General features: G+C 49.1%; 1 protein-coding gene across 1 annotated transcript in view; it reads left to right on the forward strand.

Annotated features, from left to right (window-relative positions):
- Positions 1-20764, forward strand: part of LOC126517848 (rho GTPase-activating protein 45-like) — a 251022-nt gene that overhangs the window by 41138 nt on the left and 189120 nt on the right. The window contains exon 2 of the mRNA XM_055064503.2: positions 8021-8090. Coding sequence (XP_054920478.1) covers positions 8021-8090 — 70 coding nt within the window. The remainder of the gene's footprint in view (positions 1-8020; positions 8091-20764) is intronic.

The raw sequence follows: 20764 nt of genomic DNA on the forward strand, positions 1-20764 counted from the left end.
CGTTGGAAGAAATTGAATATCGTTTAGATGTGTGTGGAGCAACAAATGGAGGCCACATCGGACTGCACTGAACAGGTGTCAATATTGGAGAGTTTTCCTTTTATTTGGTGAAGATTTCACATTTCAATCTTGTTTAGTTGATCTCCTGTGACCGGTCGAAAGTGCACCATGACTTTGCGGACACACCGTACATCAGAATAGGCAAGGGGCGGATGACATGCATGCACACAAAACATTTAGCATGACATGTCATGACATCAATGACATGGAATATTTGTCATGGCATGCATGTCATGACATAAACGGCATGAATTACATTACACTGTCGCGGTCGTTTCTTTTACTGGTTATATATCTGGATTTAATTGATGTGCACACATGACTTGACATGAATGTCATCACTTGAATGACATGCGTGTCATGACATGATTGCCATAAATTCCATGACATAACATTAATGACAAGACATGCCAAAATAAGGGTACGTACGTCTCTCAATTCCCGGAATCTCTAAAGAATTGTGAATACCTACCGTGGGCCTCAGATATCTAACGCTTGAATATATGTCAAAAGAATATGGCTCACCAGTGAACGTATATACAGACGGATCGGTCTGGTCGTATGCGTCAAGTTCGGCTTTCGTCGTGCCTGCGCATTGAGTCATTCGACGGTTTCTTTTGCGAAAGAAGACGGTGTAAAAGATGCCGGTATGCACTCTTGATGAGCGCTAATCACTCGTGAAAAGGTCGCTTGAGGTCTCTCGGCTGGTAGGGAGGCCAAATGATGGTCGGGGATCCTTGACAGATGGCGAATGTGCGCTCTGAGAGAGTCGACAGCTACATGTGTCTGGATTATATGATCTCCCGTGATGGCGATTGTTGCTGCTGTTGAGGTGCACCGAGGCAGCCCTAAACACGTGCGTAAGGCTTGACCTTGTATGCTCTCCAAGGCGCGAAAGTTCGTCTTGCATGCATCTGACAACACTGGTAGGCTGTAACGTAGGAGTCCGAGAAACAAAACCCTGTACAGCTGCAACATAGAATGGACTGGTGTACCCCAGTTTTTCCCGCAGAGAAATTTGAAGATCTGAGCAATGGCGACTAACTTCTTCTTCAGAGAGACGCAGTGAGGGCTCCACGAGAGGTTGCGGTCAATGATGACGCTCAGAAAGCGATGCGTCTTAACATAGAATACAGCTTGACCATTAATGGAAACAGGATACAGTGACATTTGTTTGTGCGTAAAACCGAGTAATGCACACTTTTCAGTAGACACACTGAGGCCTTGTTCTCGGAGGTAAGACGCCGTCATGGTTGCCGCCCGCTGAAGCCTGGCTCTTAGCTGAGGGCGAGTCACCGCAGAGGCCCAGATGCAAATGTCGTCGGCGTATATTGAGACATGAATTAACTGTCTGCGGTAGGTAATCCGTTAGCCCTACCAGGACGACGTTGAACAAAATAGGGCTCAACACTCCACCCTGCGGCACACCACGGCAGATGTAATGGTCTGAAGTTGGGCCGTCTTCGGTCTGTAAGAAAAAACGCCTCTCAGTCAAATAGTCCCGAATCCATTTATATATCCGGCCACCAACTCCAACAGCCTCAAGTGAGTTCAGTATGGCCTCATGGGCGACGTTGTCGTATGCTCCTTTTATATCTAGAAAAAGTGCCGCAGATAGGCGCTTGAAGTTTTCTTGATTTTGGACCCATGTTACGACGTCAATGACGTTGTCGATGGACGCGCGACCTCGACGAAAGCCTGTCATGGCGTCCGGATAGATGTTGAATTGTTCTCGGTGACATTCCAAGCTAGCAAGAATCATTCTTTCCATCACTTTGCCGACGTAGCTCGAAAGCGCAATCGGACGATATGATGAGAGCGCAAGCAGAGACTTTCCAGGTTTCAGAATGGGGATCAAGCGGCTCGATTTCCATTGTTTAGGAACGACGTCGTTCTGCCAAGACTCATTGTTGTAGTTGAGCAGCTCATCACGTGCGTCATGTCCAAGGTGGCATAGGGCAGCATACGTGATGCCATCAGGTCCTGGTGAGGAAGAACGCCTGCAGGTCGCCAATGCAGCATCGAGCTCTTCGACTGAAAAGAGCACGTTCATTTCTGGTACACGTGCCTCAGGGATGTCATTTAATGTTGCGTCAGTAATGATGACCACGGACCCAGCAACCCGTGCACAGAACTCTTCAGCCACTTGAAGTTCCGAGCGGAGTTGGTAGAGGGCCAGAGCAGCGAAGGGCTTCCTTTGATGCTTCCTTTAATGAAAGAAATCTCTTATAGAGTATTGGCTCTTCAGACTGCCGAGCTACACACTCTAGCGGAAGAGACTGGCCACCACATTACGTTTCAGTGGGCTCCCAGTCACTGTGGTGTAGACAGCAAAGAACTGGCCAACGCCGAAGCGAAGAAGGCGCTCGACCAACCAGAGCCACCGCTTCGACCAACTGCCTTCCCTCGAGTGTCATCCGAACATAAACAGAAAAGCACTGGGACCATCCGGATAATCGCCACAGATGACTCCAAAGATTGGACCCTACCATTAAATTTAGGCTACCACCCAAAATTCAACGCAGCTGTGCCGGTCTCCTGCACAGGCTTAGGCTGGGGTGGCGTTTACGCGTGGGTACGTGTACCTCATGCGACGCACCGATTCGCCAGACTGCTATCTGTGCAATGCGAAACAGACTATGGGTCACGTGCTGTGTGACTGCCCTCAGTACGTGGAAAAGTGTCAAAAGTTGAAACAATGTCCTTACGCGCCTCGGCAGCCCGCTGCGTCGGTATACGTTATTTTAGGGCCTTGGCCAGACATTAAATCGAGCCTTAAGGCCATCAAGTACTTCATTTTTTAAGAAGCACGGGCCTGGACTGTAGGCTTTAAGTAGTACAAATCGCTTACTATATATGCTTTACATCTTTCCTCATCATCGTCACCCACCATGCGCCTTTTCCTTCCCTCTCTCTTTCCCTCTTCGTCTTCCCCCAACGCAGTGTAGCTGGCTAGAGGAATGTACCTCAGGGCCGTCAGACTCATTAAAACTCTCTCTCTCTCATGCACGAACATGTTGTTCCTTGTAAGTGTTGTCATGTCGTGGACGTCATGTTTTACCATGCATATATCCTAATACATGTATTCAGTTAAAGGAATGACCACGATGCTATCATCTCGTGTCATTTATGTCATTCACGACGACTATGTCATGGCATATATGCCTTGTCAATCATGTAATGGATACCCTGATATATAACTTGTTAGAAAATGCATGCATGTCATGTCATTCATGACAGTTCCGTTCCCTTGCATATTCACTAGCAACAAATCATACATTTAAATGTGTGCCGTAAAATAATTAATTAAAATGGTAATTAGCTAAGTATGTTAATTATTCAATTAAGCATTTTGATTTCTCCTAGAAGTAATGGACGCCTCATCGAGGCACCCTCTAGATTATAATATAATATGCGTACGCATATTGCAAAGGAGAGGAGCAGGCAATCGGCCGTCCGCCAGAACGCCTGCTGGTTTACTTCTACTTCGTCGTCTTCCTCTCTTCCCGCGCTTGCTGTGCGAGCGCCCGAGACCAAGTTCACTTGGTCTTGAGACACGGCCACGCTGCAAGTTGACGGCACGGCTTGCAAACACGCAATTTAACATGAAGGCAACTTGTCCAGGGAGGGAAGTCGTCGTTGGTGAGCCATCCTGCGCACAACCAGCTTCTCTGGCGGGAGGCATGTGTCGGTTGGGTGCGCTGGTCGCAGGTCCCGCCGACGATTACGCCGTCGCAGTTGGGCGCGCACGGTAGGAGATGCTGTAGAGTGAACCGTAGAGCCTCTCTGCCTGTAGCTGTAGGGTGCTTCTTCGCAGCGTTGCCGCTGACTGATCGATGCTCGCCGATGCGCTCGAAGCAGCTGAGCTCGACAAAATACCGCATGCCTTGGGTGTCTGGTGTCTTGCGCGTCTCTTGAGGTCTCTTGCGATGGTTTTTTGGGGTGGTAACTTGCGACTCTTGATGACTCTTGCCCGTCTTTCGCGTACGGGCAACTCTTTGATGATGATGACTTAGTTTCCTTCGCTTCCCTCAGTGAGGCCTCCACCAGCGCAGGTTGAATGGTCGTGAATTCGGGCAGAGACTGCGGTGACATTCAAGGAGGTCCTTCCGATGAATGAAGAAGCATCTCCCAGCTGTGATCCGTGGACAGGACGCGCACCTGGAGTGTTAGCGTCGGCGCCTTCGCGCGTCCCAGCATTGTTGAGTTTGGGAGCCGCTTCGCCGACTGCTGTGAGCGGAAAGTCGTCTTGATATCTGGAAGTGGTGGTATAGTGTCGGATGCCCGACGCAGAGTTCGAGACCAGTGGCGGAAAATAATGGCTCACATTCGGTGCCTACAGAAGGGCAGGTGGCGAAGGAATATGTCAAATGCAGATGCAGCTGCAGCGCCGGGATAATGCTGCTCCGGAGCTTCGCGGGGTTTTCGTCGGCGCAGGTCAGCTGGCGTAAACTGCCATGTCAAAGTAACAGCGGTGGTCTGTTGCGTTTTGGCTAACTGCGGTAGAGCCATTGGCGCTGGTTCGTGATGCACCGCCCGGTGGTGGGACGACACGGGGGCGGTGGTTGTCATACGATTCCCACCGTCCGCTGTGAAGCCCAGGCCAACAACCGGTGAGCCGGTGTCTGTGGTGTGGCAGCCTGCGGACCTCTCTGTCCAGGCGTTGCTGGGCACCGCTGGTTCGTCAGCGTGGTGCACCTCAGGAGCTCTGGCCGTGGAGCAGTGCTAGCCCGGCTCGTCGCGGGCGGAACACAGCCGTCAAAGCTGCGCTCCATTCGACCCAGGACCGGTATTTGCGAGCATCGTATAGTTGTCCCACCCTTTGGCGCCACCACGAAGCCGCCTCGCTGCAACCAGCTATATCGTGTCGTCGGGCCAGGCATGACGAGCGCCGAGCGCGTTGGCTTCTTGCGCCCACAGAATGGGGTCATTCTGAAACTTGTGAAACTCCGGTAGTCCCGAGGCAGCCCGTGATGGCAAGGTTGCAGGCGGGAAATCGGAGGTGGCCGAAACGATGTAGTTCAGCGGCTGCGAGAGCAGCGAGGTGTCTCGCATGACTTCGTCTGTGAAGCTGCCGGCTGAGCCGCCCGTTCAGCCAATGGGCGGCGCACACTGAGGCGACGGCCGCAGTACTCGGGCCAGCCGGACCAGGGGCCAAGGGAACGTGAACGGCATCCCTTGGTGTTTGAGAGTTTGATGATGTCCTGGTGCAGATCCATGGCAAGGGAAGTGTGGACGGCCTTCCGCGGCCGAAGGAGGCAACCAGCACGAGGTGATCAAACGAGGATTGTCCTTAACGTTGGGGTGCCTTAGGGTGCGTTTTCGTCGACTGCGCCATTGTAAAGAAGAGAAGCAGACAACCGGCCGTCCGCCAGAATGATGATGATGATGATGATGATGATGATGTGTTTGGCGCATACTCACTCACGGTGATTGGCCAAGAGTCGGGCAGACTTTACATATGTGTTCGGTAATAGATTTATAAATCTGTAATTTTGATGCATAAATGAAAGCGAGGAAAGTTCAAAACTATTCTGTAGACAGTTATTCAATGCTTGGTTTACTTTTATTTCGTCGTCTTCCTCTCTTCCTACCCGCCGTGGTTGCTCAGTGGCGATGGTGTTGGGCTGCGAGCACCGGCCCCGGCGGCCGCGTTTCGATGGGGGCGAAATTCGAAAACACAACCGCATTTTTTCTAGTATCACTGCACTATATCCCTACCGTCACGCTACGGTACACGTGTGGAACAACGTCTTTGACTTGTGTTTTATGTATTTGAGTTAATTTTATGTTTGAATGTGTTGTATGAGATTTTTCCTTTCGTGTGGCCTTTCAGTGTATGTAGCTTATGTCTGTCTTGCAGCGCCCCTTGCGAGACCGCAAGTTCTGGTCGAATTATCCGAAAAGACGGATTCAGAAACGGCGGTAAAATGTGTTCGATACAAGATTACGATAACTATGCATGTCGCCGTCGGTCAGTGGCCCACAGACCTCGACAGTATCGTCGGACGCTGATAAAATCGCCAAAAGGGACATCGCGTAGAGTACAGCGCCAGCGCAAGCCGTCATCACTACTGCAGGACAGGTCGCTGCCGTCACTGCAATCACCTAAGAAACTAGTAGCGTCGTCTGCTGAATTTCTTGCCCTTTCAAGCTTTTACAGAAACCACTGCGCGCATGAGAGGGCACTGGTGGTGGAATATCGAATTAACCGGACGACCCGCTTTCGCGTTCGAACTAAGCGAATTTTCCTTTCACAGCCATGTATGGTGTCTCGGCGGGACTTTGTGGGGCATTAAAACTAAACAAAAAATTCATTAGCCGTGGTCCAATTAGCGGGAATAGACTGTGCTTCACATAATCTCATGCTGGCGTAACCACCATGCCTGCCTTTCGCCCACACAGCTGCACTACCGCCATAGTTCTCTTTGATCTTTTTTTTTTTTTAAGAACGCTCTATGACCTTAACATCTCAGTGAACGAGCTCTTCTCTTCACTGCCCTTTCCTCGTTCCTGACCTCACCTACTTGCGTAGTCACTGACAAGAGGTGGTCGAAAGTAAGAACATAATAAGCGGCGTTACGGAAACGTCTTCTCGTTTTTAGTCACTGTGGCTAATTGGGCCAATTTCCGGCGATCCTTAATTAGTGACGCCGTAAGCAGGCAAATGCCAGTCGGGGTAACGCAACACACGTACTTATTAGTACCAGTTGATCGCTTAACCACCGTTGTGTTTGGTTAGACTCTCAGTTCGCAGTGAAAAAGTATCCTGCGCTGTATGCTTTACGATCTTTGTTCGCAACGCGCTGCTAATTGTTCCATTCAGGCACGCGGGGTTTGCGTACAGGCATGAGACTGGACTTGCTTTTGTTTGCGGCGGGCGTGGGTGGCAAGACAATAAAAGAAGCGCTCACACAGCGGTGCATTGTGAGCGGATCTCGTTGCTGACAAAAAATAAAGAAACTTACACTTTCGTTGCAGCGCTCAAAATAAATGAAACTTAGGCCTTTTATGAACGTACGCTAAAGAAGAATTATAAGTTAACCCGTACCAGTGAATGAAGCTTGCGCAATATCAAAGTGATTAGTATTACTGTGCGAGCAGGTGCGGTGAGCCAGAATGAGGCGCATAAACGCGAAATCGGTGGTCCGGCGTCGCCGTAATGTTGACGTCACAGCAGCTCGCTGTGACGTCATGAATTTCGACAGCGCCTGCTCTCGTCCACCAAGCTGCTTATCAGTAAATAAGCGCTATAATAGTGTACGTCATTCTAACTAGGTCAAAGACTCAATCCAGCAATTGTCGCTATAAGTTTTTCGTGCGGCAATACGGCCCAAATACGGGAAAAACTTTCAAATGTCTGAAGTCACATAGGCTTACCATAAGCTTACATAGGCTTACAAAAAAAAAAAAAAAGAAACGACAAGCAGAGAGGGACAAGGACGCCAGCGTTCTTGACGGCGTTCTTGTCCCTCTCTGCTCGTCATGGTTTTTTTTTTTTTGCGTCGGAACGATGTTTCATAATGCCATTCAAAACCAAGTAGCTCAGTTGTCCACATGCATCGTTTCAACACAATTAAACCGCCAAGCCGTCGTCGTCTTGCCGTCGTCTTGCCGTCGCCTTTCCGTTGTCGTCGCCACACCCGCTCGAACACGTTGCGTCATCTGGTGACACTCTGCGTAACCCCGAGCAATGGTATAGATAGCCCGCAGAAATGCCTCGCATAATGTTAATTTCCGCGTTGTGTGGGGTCTGCATAACTTTAAAAAAAAGTTTTCGTGTATATCATATCTTTTTGCCCATCAGCTCGAGTAGCATTCGAAGCTGACGATGGCAGTGCGTCGTGTCGCTATATTGGTTCACTGCTAACGCATTAATGTCGCCAGTCACATCGTGAGACGGGTTCTGCCGCAACTTTTATCGAAGTCAGCATCTCTCTCACTCTCTCTCGGCTTGCAGGTCCATGGAGTCCCCGCTGGGTTTCACCCGAGCCCGTCATGTCAAGTGTGCCAGCGGCCCCGTCGGTCTGGTGAGTCGGTCCGCTCCTTCCTCCTCCTCCTCCTCCTCCTCCTCCGCTCTTGCCGGCTCTTGGCGTGCAAATGACGCTCGCATCCGTCTTCCGCCACTCAAGCGAGCCGCGTCCCCGAACTGCGCGGCCGCGCTGTGGACGCAGTCGGTTGTATATCGCTTCCGGCAGCGCCTGTTACTCGAGTATAGCTAGCCGTTCCTTGATGTGCGCCGCGCCGTTCTATTATTCATAACCCGATAACCAATCCCTATGTATGTGTGGGATCCCCCCGAATTTTCATTTGCCACGCCCGATACTCGGCTGCCGACTGTACTCGAGCCGCGGCAGCGGTACGACACCTAACCAAGTTCTCTATTAGATTCGTATCCGAAATTTATAGCATTGGCGCAGACTTGGGAATGTTTGTAGAAATGTTTCGTGCGCAACGTTTTGTACGTTTGTGTATATAGGCAACGCGTGTACGTGTCTTTCGGAATCACGCTTAGACAAGAGAAAACAGACTTGCTTTGCGACTTTTTTGTCTTTGGACATGTAATAGGGCGGAAAGAACATTGAGTGATCTTCGTTATCGACTTGCAACAAGATTTCAGAGACTGACTCGTCTTCCGAAAAGAATGCAGATGAGCGTATACCTGAAATAAATATACACTCGACAGACTGCTTAATTCCATTATGTGAAGAGGAGTTGTTATTTACGTGAGAAGTCCCTTAACAGAGACCGGAAACTTGTAGTGCTTGTCGAGTAGAAAACTGTGTGGAACCGTCTATGTATAACGTACGAAGGTATGACTCTTCATCTAAACTAAAGCGCGTGACATACGCTATACCGTCTGCCGTTCGAAAGATACTGAAACTATATTTACCTCGTGACGTCGGTTAAAAGCACGAAACTATATATTAAACCACATTCCGCCCGTCTGTTCGTCCTTTCCTGTGCGCCGTCGTTGTCGGCAGGCTATATAACCACCTCGCGTACTGAGCTTCGCCCTCGCACTATCGTGACGCAATGAACGATTGAGGCGACAACAAAGCAAATGACTGAAATCAATAGAAGAACTCTATTTGGGCTGACCTGTCCCCCCCCCAAAAAAAAAAAAAAAAAACGAAATGAACTAATTGTGCGCCATAAGGAAACCAGCGCTAGCTGCCATGGAGGAGGTGCTATACGACAGTTTAAGTGCGCATCAAAAAAAGAAAGAACGCGCTGCCACCATCCGGTGAAGAGTCCACGAAAATTGGCGTGACATATCGAAACGACAGCGGAGGCGCGCCTGTATCAACGTTTGCTTTATCCCGACGCCTCGCAGCCGCGTTCTTAATCAAATGGGCCGCCTGGGGTTCTTTAAACGCACGGTATACACGGGCGGTTTGTTTTTCTTTTTGTTTTTCGCATTGCGACTCCATCGGAATAGCCGCCGCTGCGGCACGTAATCCAACCCGGCACCTCGTTCTCTGCAACGCGACCGCATAGCCGCTGAGACACCGCGGCCACATGTCCACTTATAGCAAATCTCGTATGAAATTATATTTGGGCGCGAGTAAGACTCGCGCTTCGAAAAAAAAAAAAAGAACTAGAAGACGCTGCGCTACAATGGCGATACCAAAATAAAGTAAAACAAACAAACAAAAAAGATCACCCGGCGATATTATGCAGCGGCCAGCCACACGCGTTGTATCGACTGAGATATCGCGCATAACATTCGTGCTTCTCAATTTTGAGCTAGCTTTTGCGCGCCCACGCAGACTTTGTGAGCGGTGACCTCTTTTCGTGTAATTCGAAGGGGGGAGGGGTACGACGAGAGATACTGTTGCGGAAGAAGACAGCGTTGTGGGTATTTCATAGGCGAAGTTGTTTCTATACATCAAGGTCTCCTTCCAAGATCAACTCGGTCAATTTCCTTCTCACTTTGTTCATCTATATGGACGCAACTCAAAGTTTGTAGAAGACTGGAGTTCGCTTTTTTTTCTTTTTTCCCTCACTCGACTTAACTGGCCTCTCTTCGCTCCGTCGGCCTGATCGCGTCGCAATATCTGTTGCAGAATTTCTGGCATTTATCCTGGGCATCAGAAAATTGGGTCCTCAGAAATCTAGCGAAGTAATAATTGTCGCAGATGCCGCGCTTTCCGTCTGAGCACATTTAACTTCTAATGAGCGGTCGCAGCTGCTGAGTATATTTCAAACACTTGTGCAGAACGGGTTGTCCGATGTCCGCTTCGTCTGGGTGCTGGGACACGGTGGGTCCACGGACTTTTTCAATGAGTCCGCTGGCCTGCTCGCGTCTCATCCCAAAATGGTCTGCTATTAAATGTTATTCTTAATTTTTCTTTTATAACATATTTAAACACCTTTCATTTATAAATTACGATGAACCATCCTTAATATTCTCGGATTATTTTCGACAACTAAAATCCTCCTGTAACACGAGCAATATACTTTCACAACAATGCGAGGTGACGTTATCAAGGTTCCGTTGTAGAGTTCTGCGTGCAAATTTTAAGTTTAGTAGATCTGGTGTATGTATAATTAACCTCGGCTCTTTTTTTATAACAAACCAAGAATTGTAGACCATTTCTCTTCCCTCTTCTTCTCTCACCGCAGAACGTTTCTCGTAATTCCGCCTGGTAGTCTCGGCTTAACGCTGCCAACATCAAATCTATTGTTCTTTCTTGCTTATCGATTAGGCACCAGCCACGGGCTTGATATTACTGTCCTGCAAGTCCATTGAAGCGGCCGGAAGATTACGCTGCTAGTGTGTACTTTATTACCGCGACGATACTTTATTTACGGTCCCCTTTCTTATGAATAAGCCCTATCAAAATATTGTTACTCTTTAGCTGCCTATAATTTTTGTTTTTTATAGTTTGGTTTATAACCCGTTTTTGGTTTTTGTTGAGCGCATTTTTCTTTAACTCCAGTGTGGCCCAATCTACATTTTGTGTATGAGCCATCTGTTGAGGCTTAAACAGCAACAACAACGACGACGACGACGACGACGACGACGACGACAACAACAACAACAACGACAACAACAACAACAACAACAACAACTTCCTTTTACGAACAAACATTATTTGAGGAGCCCACTGAGTTGTCCGTATATATGTATGCATGAATAGAGAGGAGTGAGCTCTTTCACACTTGTGTGATGGTTCACAGCTTTAGATCAAATGAGCTGCTTTCAGTGCTGCAGTGCCCGTAGAGAATGCGTGTGCTTGTTTTCGTGCATGTACAGTGCTTCTTGATATTTGCTTCCTGCGTTTATCCTTCTTTTATTGTTTCTTGAGCAACGTATTTGGGATTTGGGAATAGCCTGCTCTAAGGTATCTATACATCTCCATGTTTCTATGTATAAAAGAAATCTGCGGATCCCACGCACTGTGGCAATCGATGTAAGCGAAGCTTTGTATACTGTTTGCTTTGATTGACAATAATTAGCGGTGATTGTGGCGGCGAATCTCCAATTTCTTCAGCGTTTAGTTCAATACGACAGCGGTGTCCAGGTAATGTCAAACATTACCTTGCCTGTACCAATGCTGTTTGTGTGCGTAGCTGTCTACAGAAGAGCGTCCGCGTCGAAAGCCTGTCATAGCGTCAGGGTATAACTTGTAGTCTAGATACCACTCTAGACGCGTCAGCACCATCCTCTCCATCACCTTTCCTAGACAACTAGACCTTGTCTCGGCTGTTCAGCAATAAAAAAAAGCCTAAGGAGGCTGTCAGCGGCGATGTTCCTGGATGTTAAAGGCTCTTATGACAACGTAACCCATCGAGCCATCCTGGACGCCTTGGGCGATGTCGGCCTAGGTGGCCTTGTTTTTCAATGGATATTCAGCTTCTTGAAGGACAGGTCATTCTTTGTGTAAACAGAGGATGGTGTGTCATCACAACACAACACCTACCGGCTCAAGACTCCACACCGCGGAGTCTTGAGCCCCACTAGATCTATTTAACTTCGTGCTCACCGACCCGGGTTATACCCTTCCGCAATCCGTCCATGTGTCGATCTATGCGGACGATATATGCATTTGGTCATCAGGAGCGACGTGTCCCCAGGTGCGCGCCAGACTTCAAAAAGCAGCCACACTAACATCAGGTTATCTTCGAGCGCGAGGTCTGGAGGTGTCCTCCGAGAAGTGTTCTATAGTCGCTTTCACGCGCAAAACAATGAAACCGTACGTTGTCAGAATTGATGGACAGCCAATTGCCTACGAGAAGACGCACCGCTTTCTAGGAGTGATAATAGACCGAGACCTCTCCTGGAGTCCTCATATCTCCTACCTAAAAAGGAAATTAGTTATGATAACCCACGGGCTCAGATTTCGTGCGGGGAAGTCATGGCGTGCGTCTGTGAGTGCGATGCTCCAACTCTATAACGCACTGTTCCTCGGCCTCCTGCGCTACAGCTTACTTGTACTGGGTGGGACCAGTAAGACCAACCTCCGTGCTCTCCAGTCTGTACAAGCTCAAGCTCTGTGAATTTGCCTTGGTCTTCCAAGATGTGCATCCACGGCAGCAACAATAGCCATCGCGCATGACCACCCCATCAAGTCGACGCTTTAAGGATGCATATCAGGCACTTCGCTCGACTTCCATCGCATCATCTCGCCTCCCTTCCTGCCGCTCGACCCCGTTCAGTGTTTAGCAGGATTATTGCCGCCAACCATGGAACTTTACCATAAAACTTCACGCCTGCAGCACGACCATCTCTACCGCTGTGGTGCCTCCATCCACTCCAGGCTCTTCTTGTTATTCCGGGTATCAAAAAGATAACGGAGATGTCATCTTTCGCCCTGAAACAAACCGTGCTTTCAGTCCTACATGACAAGCACAAAGAAAGGATCCATGTTTACATGGACGGTTCTGTCTCCTCTAAAAGTTCAACTGGTGCAGTGGTAATTCCCGCGGAGTCTGTCACCGTCAAGTTCAAGACGTCTCACATTACATCGTCGACGGCTGCAGAACTCGCCGCTATCCGTGCTGCTCTGGAGTTCATTGGTCACAAATCATCACAATCATAGTCCATCTTATGTGACTCCAAGGCAGCTCTCCAGTGTCTGATGTCCTTTTTCAACCACGGACCAAATGTGCAACTAGTGGCAGACATCTGACTACTCCACCATCACGCAATCAACAAAGGGCACAACATCATGTACCAGTGGATACCGGGTCACTGCGGAACTTCGGGAAACCACAGTGCGGATGACGCCGCCCGATCGGCCCACGATGGTGGCCATGTTATACCAATACCATTGTCATATGAACAGATACAGCCACAAGTTTTCGCTCCCTCGCCCGCGAGCTTACGCAGAATCTGTGGAACACTACTGAATTCACGAACGCACGTATCCACAGATTGGATCCAGGTCTGCAACTCCGTCTACCACCAGGGTTACCACGAGCGGAAGCAACACTTCTGTGCCGCCTGTGGCTCGGCGTGGCATTCACGAACTCCTATTCATTCCGCATTGGAATGGCTGACAGCCCTACTTGCGACAGCTGCGACTGCGAGGAGACGATTGAGCACCTCCTTTGTGATTGTCCCCGTTACAAAGTGCCAAGAAAAGTACTCGTGACCGCGCTCGAAAAACTGGACAATCGCCCTTTTACAGACGAAAAAGCTCGAGGACACCGGCATAGACGGGCTTCGGCACTCAAGGCCTTAAGGGCTTTGCTGAAGTTTTTAAGGACATGCGAACTGTGCGACCGTCTTTGAGTGTTCTAGCGCGTAGTATCGCGTTACTGTGTGAATTTTCCGATTTCCTTTTTTTTCTGTTCTTTCTCTTTTCATTCCCTTTACACCTTTCCCCAGCACATGGTGGCCAGACGGTACCTACACTGGCTAACCTCCCTGTCTTTCCTCCTCCTTCCTTCCTTCCCCCCCCCCCCCCCCCCCCTTGTATGCGTAGTCCACAGAGCACACAGGGAGGCTTGTTTGCTTGAGGCGTTGTTGCGTGTCGTTATCCATAATCTCTGAGACGGTTGATCATTACCATTGCCTCGCATGGCACATCGCATCGTGGCAGAAGTGTTAAACGTTAATTGAATTATGGGGCTGTAATAATTCAATTTATATATTTTTGTGTATACATTGTATGCATACATTCGCGATCTGCACCACGTTTCGCTGCGTAGCGAAGACAATCGGCCGCCCGATTGCACAGACTGCACGGAACAGGCAGCCCCGCGTGTACGGAATGCGGCGAGGATGAGACACTGGAACACCTTCTCCTGCGTTGCCCATCCTTCGACGTTGAGCGCACCGCGCTCTGTGCTTCATATCGCCGAGTCGGACTACCGTGCAGCACGGAGGGTGATCTCCTATTTCCCGCAGCCCCCGCCTAGCGCTTGCTGCCCTCCTTGGCTTTTGTGACGAGACTCAGCTGAGAGCGCGGCTGTAAGCCCCGCTTTGCTTCTTCTTTAACCTTCTTGTTTTTTTTTTCGCTCTCTTTCATTCTCTCTCTAATCTTTTTCTCCCCACTCCCCTTACCCCGTGCAGTGCTGTTGAGGTGCCCTCCCTTGAGAGACTGCACTGCACTTTTCTCTTCCTTTCATCTTAAAATCACTACTACTACTACTACTACGCTCCTGTTCCGCGCGACGCTACTTTGGGGCCCGGGTGTCCTCGACGCTGAGTGCACGCTTTGGAGCCATTTTGCTGGCGCGCGTTTACGTGCGCGTTCTGCACACGTGGCCAGCACGCTGTTGAGACGCCAGCTCCAAGCGCTCTCTTCAGGTTATGGACGATTGCAATGTTCACGCTATCACAGCCCAGCACGCCACCTATACAGCCCTGCACCTGAATCTTTTGTCACATAGCAAAGCAAGCATCACGCGTCATACGCACAAACTGTGAAACGCTGCCGCGGCGGCGCCAGCCGGTATGCGCGGAGGCGAGCGCCATCTGGTGGTGTTGCACGAAACCCAGCGGCGCGCGCTAGCAAGACCGCAGCAGCAGCGCCCGGAAAGTCGGGAGAAGAGGCAAAGAAAGCTTCGCTTTAACAACAACAACAACAACAACAACAATAATAATAATAATAATAATAATAATAATAATAATAATAATCGTCCAGAACGTTATACTGCTAGGGGGGGGGGGGTCACCGTGGTGCATTTTGCCCGCTCTTTGTGAAGTGTGCCCAAACAAAATTGTGCTATTCTTGTATTACCTATTGTTTTTTTATTATTCCTTCTTTCATTAGTTCTTCTGTCTAGTATTTATTACCGTCTATACAACCAGTTAACCTGGAGAGCATGAGCGATGTTCTTGGGCAGCAGCAATACTAACAGCAGCAACGACGACTACGACGACGACAATTCAAGGCGCAGTTCCTTCACCGCCCGATTCATGGCCGATCCCCCAGAGTGGTTTGCGCCATTTGACTAGGGAACAAGAACAAGTATGATGTTGAAGCACGTATGTGATGTTTGACTGTCACAGGTACTGGACTACGCTGCCGGTATTAATACAGGTATATCGACACATTATTCGGAGGCTTGCGACTTCTGTTTGTGTGCTTAATGCGCGTTGACATCGCTTTTTCTTCTTTCGTTTTTCGTGCCTGAGTATAGTGTACATTGGTATTTAAGGATAATTACCTTAAAGAGATCCCTCCTGTTTTTCAACATTCAAACTAAAAGTAATCAAAGAAATAAAACAAAGCTAGTTATATGGTCGTTTCCATTCGAGGGCCCTGGCTGATGCAGCAAATTGTTTTCGAGCCGAAGGAATCGTTGGATGAAGCCTTCTGGTTTGTTTCTTTTTTAGGCGGTAAATTTCTGGCGATGGAAGAAATTCTGTTGTCGTTGCTATTTTTATTGGAGAGTATCGCAGGTCTTTGCGGATAACAGCGCTCGTAAGATGAAGCGCGTATGATCTTCGTTTTTTTTTTCTTTTTTTGCCGGTATGAAGAGAGATACAGATAATAGAATTTTATTCCCAGAAAGCGCAGTCTGTGCCCTTTAGGTGGGCGGCCTCCTTCTTCCAAGTAGCCGTGGGCCATGGCCGTATTGCGTGACCTTTACGAAGAAAAAAAAAAGAAAAACTTACTTCTAGCCTGCCTGTGTACTTCCGCTCATTGATGTGCAGCGAATATTAGACTGGCATCGGCCGGGTGACGGCGATGGTGCATCGCTAATGAGCTCGAAATATCCGAGTTCCTATACACCGCTTCATTGAAATGCAAAGCTGTCTATCTACATACTTTGACCTGCGTACTTACTGTGACAATGTAAAAAAAAAAAAGGTATCTCTATAGCTCACCGTGGGCTTATTAGCGCTCGAAGCTCGCCACGCTGTGGTCCTTGTTACGTAATAACCGAGGTTACGAATTGGTGTATTCGTTGTTCTTCCGGCGGAAACGGTGAACGTCCATCCAGTGGTGAGACACCGCGGTTCTCACCGCAGAAATGATTTTTGTTTGCATTTGTACGAAAACACGAAGCGCACTTACAGTAACGTAGACCTACGAACCAGGCGGTATATAAACCACATCGCGCCGACGATGGTCTTAGGAGTGCAACGTTGCGCGAGCCGAAGTTTCGCATGCAGCTGTGCGCGTACGTCGGCATACTGGCTCACATGAGTATACACACTTAAAATGTAGGGTTCGTGCCAGTCACTATAGCTAAAATGTAGCGATGGTTTGTCACAAAGTTTACCAAGGTGCTTGTAATCGCACGTGGTAACGGTGAGGGTATAGTAGCAGTTAACCACCTCCATAACCTAGTGCATGACCATTATGCACAGGATGTTCAAAATTAAGTTTTACGGTTTTCTTAAGATCAGGCACTGGGATACACGTGAAGACCACCTGTGCAAATAAGTTGTGTGGCCAGGGGGACACAAAGCGAGGTGATAATTATCGCTGTCAGGAGCCCAATTAACTAAAACTGAATAATTAGCTTTTTGTTGACTGCAGTAAGTGGGTACGTTTGTACTGAAAAGTTAGAGGCAGTCGTATTTCTACACAGTATCAGTTGGAAGAATTCTTCTAGCGTGTCTGTGCTCCGAGATATCCGACTCGAAATTTTAATTGTCGTTCGCATGATTACGCATGCAAGAGAGTTAGGACCGGCACAAAAGCTCCTCCCTGATGAGATGCGGCTGTTGCGTGCGGCGTTTAGTCTGACAACGGGGCGGAGGTACTGTAAAGGTGATAACTGTCCCCCTTCCCCTCTCGACTGGCAAAATAAGAAATCGAGGAACCCGAAACCGTTGTCGTAACACGCGACCGCGCACCCTGCAACGATGGCGGCAGCTGCCATGCCGAGGTAATGGCGCGAGCGGAGAAGCCGGAGGGCAATGCGCGTGCGCAGTGGTGACTAGACGAGCGGGCATGGCCTGGGCCACCTCAAATAATGTGACTGCTGATTTCCAAGCATTGTAAGGTTTATTGAAATCAAGAGCAACAACTGTACGGCACACTGCGCTGTCACATCTTGATTTCGCCAGCCGAGAGGGGAAGGGGAACAGTCATCACCTTTGCCTATGCCTCCGCCCCGTTGTCCGGCTAAACGCCGCACGCAAAAGCCGCGTTGCGCAGATGCTCACTCTCTTGCGTACGTAATCATGAGAACGACAATTAAAATTTGGAATCGGATATCTCGGAGCACAGACACGCTGGAAGAATCCTTCCAAATGATACTGCGTAGAAGCACGACTGCCTCTAACTTTTCGATACAAACGTACCCACTTACCGCAGTCAACCAAAATCTAATTATTCAATTTTAGTTAATTCGGCTGCTGACAGCGATTATTATCACCTCACTTTGTGTCCCGGCCCCGGGCCACATGACTCATTTGCAGAGGTGGTCTTCGCGTGTTTCCCAGTGCCTAATATTAAGAAAACCACAAAGCTTAATTTTGAACACGCTGTATACAGATCGCAAGATCTTAGTGAACGGCACTAGATTTGCAGGAGGCAGTGTATACACTGTCTCACAATCGTTTTACACTCGTTTCACAGGTATGCGGTACAGAGCGTTAGTGAGTGGCAAAGGTTGTCGCAGGGTGCGAGTATGAACGGTTAGCGAGCGCCGGTTGACGTGAGTACGAGTGCAAGTCAGTGACGGTTGAATTAGAGAAAACGTGAGTGCCTGTCGTCGAGTGTGTGCAAATGCCAGTATGTATGCGAGGGTGTAGGCGCGAGTGTCAGTGGAAGTGACTGGAAATGCGATGGCAGCGTTGGTAGTAAGAGCTGGCGCAAGTAGAAACGCTAGTGAATGCACGTCAGTCGGAGCACAGCCTGCGAGAAGAAATATCGGTGTGTGAGGGAGCGTGGGTTTATTCTGACGACCTACATGGGCTAGACGCCACCAGCAAGACGGACCCCTAATATTCCGAGGCAATCGGAAAGGTGCACTGAAATACGCACAAGGCTGCGTGTAGTGCAGGCGACGCGTGACGTCACACTGGTGCGAAAGTAGCGCCACCTCTCAGCAATATCTCTGCGGACTCGCGCGCATCGAAAGAGAGAATAAGCAATTAAAATAAGGCCGCAAGAAAATATAATACCCTGGGCGCGAAGGTGACGTTAGTGCTAGTATTTTACAAGTACTTTAATTTCCTGAATTGCAGTATATCTGAAGCTGCTGCTATACATGCGCACGTTTAATGACAACAAAGGTCGCGATGTTGATAGCTGCAGAGAATGCAGCTTGTTTGCCATCAGCGATTCCATCAAAAAAGATAATTAGATGACAAAACTTCATCAACTTTCACAACAACCGTTTAAGAGGAGTATTTTTCTGTAGGAAAATTTTAGATTCCTTCAGAAATGTGTAAATTTCATATGCAGCCGCAACTGCGAACACGTACTGGAAGCGGGAGTGCGCATTCTACGGCCGAATGAGTTGTGAGAACGCACAATGCCGCAAATAGCATTACGTGTTTATCCCATTAAGTATACGTCCGTGTTGCACCGCGCAAGGGGCAATAAAGTATAAGGCATTAAGCAGTCAACTGTCATTCTTTTGTGCTCTTGGGTCACAGGCATAACTTTTGAGGAAAGAAAGGTTACCGATAGCAGGGCTTAGCGTTGCGCGCTCCAACTCCTCGGACGATGTCTTAACTACACGCGCGTGAATGTTGTTGGCGGTACGCTGCAGGCAAGGCAACTCCTGCTGCGCAGGAGGAACAGTGCCTCGCCAGCTGCCAGGCTTCGCACGACGCTGCCCTGGTGAAGACCGCCGCCAGTTACATTGCATGTGTCGCGCCTCATATTCGCCAAATAAGACCGATTAAATCAAGCAGGCTGGGTGACTACTTGTCGCCGCCCCGTTACAATGGATATGCCAGTAATAATTGTAATCATCATCAACATCATCTCGATGGTGCAGGAGATGAGATCGGAGGCAATAACCGTTCGCGCTAGTCTGCGCCCTCTCGAATATTACGCGGATGTCGCACTCTGCCCTTTCGATCGGGATCGGACTTATCGGTCGCGATTGTCTTCCATGCGCACTGTACCGGAGGGAGCCACTGGCGGCGGCCGAGTATTCCGATCAGGATCGGGCACGACCGCGATCGAAAGTGGTCGTGTAACACTGTTATTAGATAACGTTAGCTTGATGTTCACTACCCGTTCTGATAAGACCAGTACACACACACACGCTGAGAGGAAACGCTAGTGTCCTTGCACTACGCGTGCGCAGAACGCTCGTGCCAGGAAGGAAGGCAGGACTCCGTCCTGGCTCCGCCACGGAGCCGATTGAACGGAGCGCTCAATCTCGCTATCGCTATCTCGCTATGACTATCTCAATCGCTGTCGCTGTCTCGCTATCGACGGCACATGCGCCGTCGATAGCGAGACAGCACGACAACGCCGGCGCTACGGTGCAAACGTGCCTGGAGCGTCCGTGTAATTGCCGTGGCGACAAATTCCCACCTTTGGCGGTCGCCGAAAGTAAAGCATGACTCGGCCGCTACGCGGACCTGCCCGTTCATACAATTTACGTGGATGCAGCCGAGATGCTCCATCGTTCAGCCTACATGGTGAGCGTCGTGTAAATCAACCTGCAGGAAGTGACCTCAACATCCTTCCGGAACACCACCACGGTGGCATCGGAGGAGGCGGTCATTGTCCTCGCCCTTGTGGAACGCCCAAAACATGACGGTGTCATCCTCATTTCGGTCTCGCAGGAGGCCCATCGCAGTTACCTCCGAGTCCAGATCTTGCCTTCCACCTATCCTACCCTCCCCAACGCACCCTCCATCTCCCACTATTTATTTTTGTTTATTTAAAGATACCTTACAGGCCCCTAGAAGCGTTGTGTAAGGGGGGAGAGAACACTCAAAGGTTATACAATAGTTATCATACACATGTGAATACATATACAAGAAATGCAGCGTAAGAAATGCGCTAACATGCAGTAATGTAGCGTTAAAAATTGTGCAAAAGACAAACCGAATGCTTTAGAACGGGGGAGGTCAGTGAACAAGAAATTTTCACAACGTAAAATATAACCAATAGAATTGCAGAGCAAGCGGGACAATATTTGGCTATAATAAAACACTATTTAAGGGGTAGTGGCACAATAATAACAGGTAACTCAAGACATACATGACTATAGTATGGACTCCTGGCCACGATTCTCTCAGCGGGAACCAACGGGCGCACGCCGTTGCCCGAGCTTATGCCATCCGTGCCCCGCGGCACAAGGAACTCACATGAAA

This window comes from Dermacentor andersoni, chromosome 11 (genome assembly GCF_023375885.2).
Source record: "Dermacentor andersoni chromosome 11, qqDerAnde1_hic_scaffold, whole genome shotgun sequence".
Lineage (NCBI taxonomy): Eukaryota > Metazoa > Arthropoda > Arachnida > Ixodida > Ixodidae > Dermacentor > Dermacentor andersoni.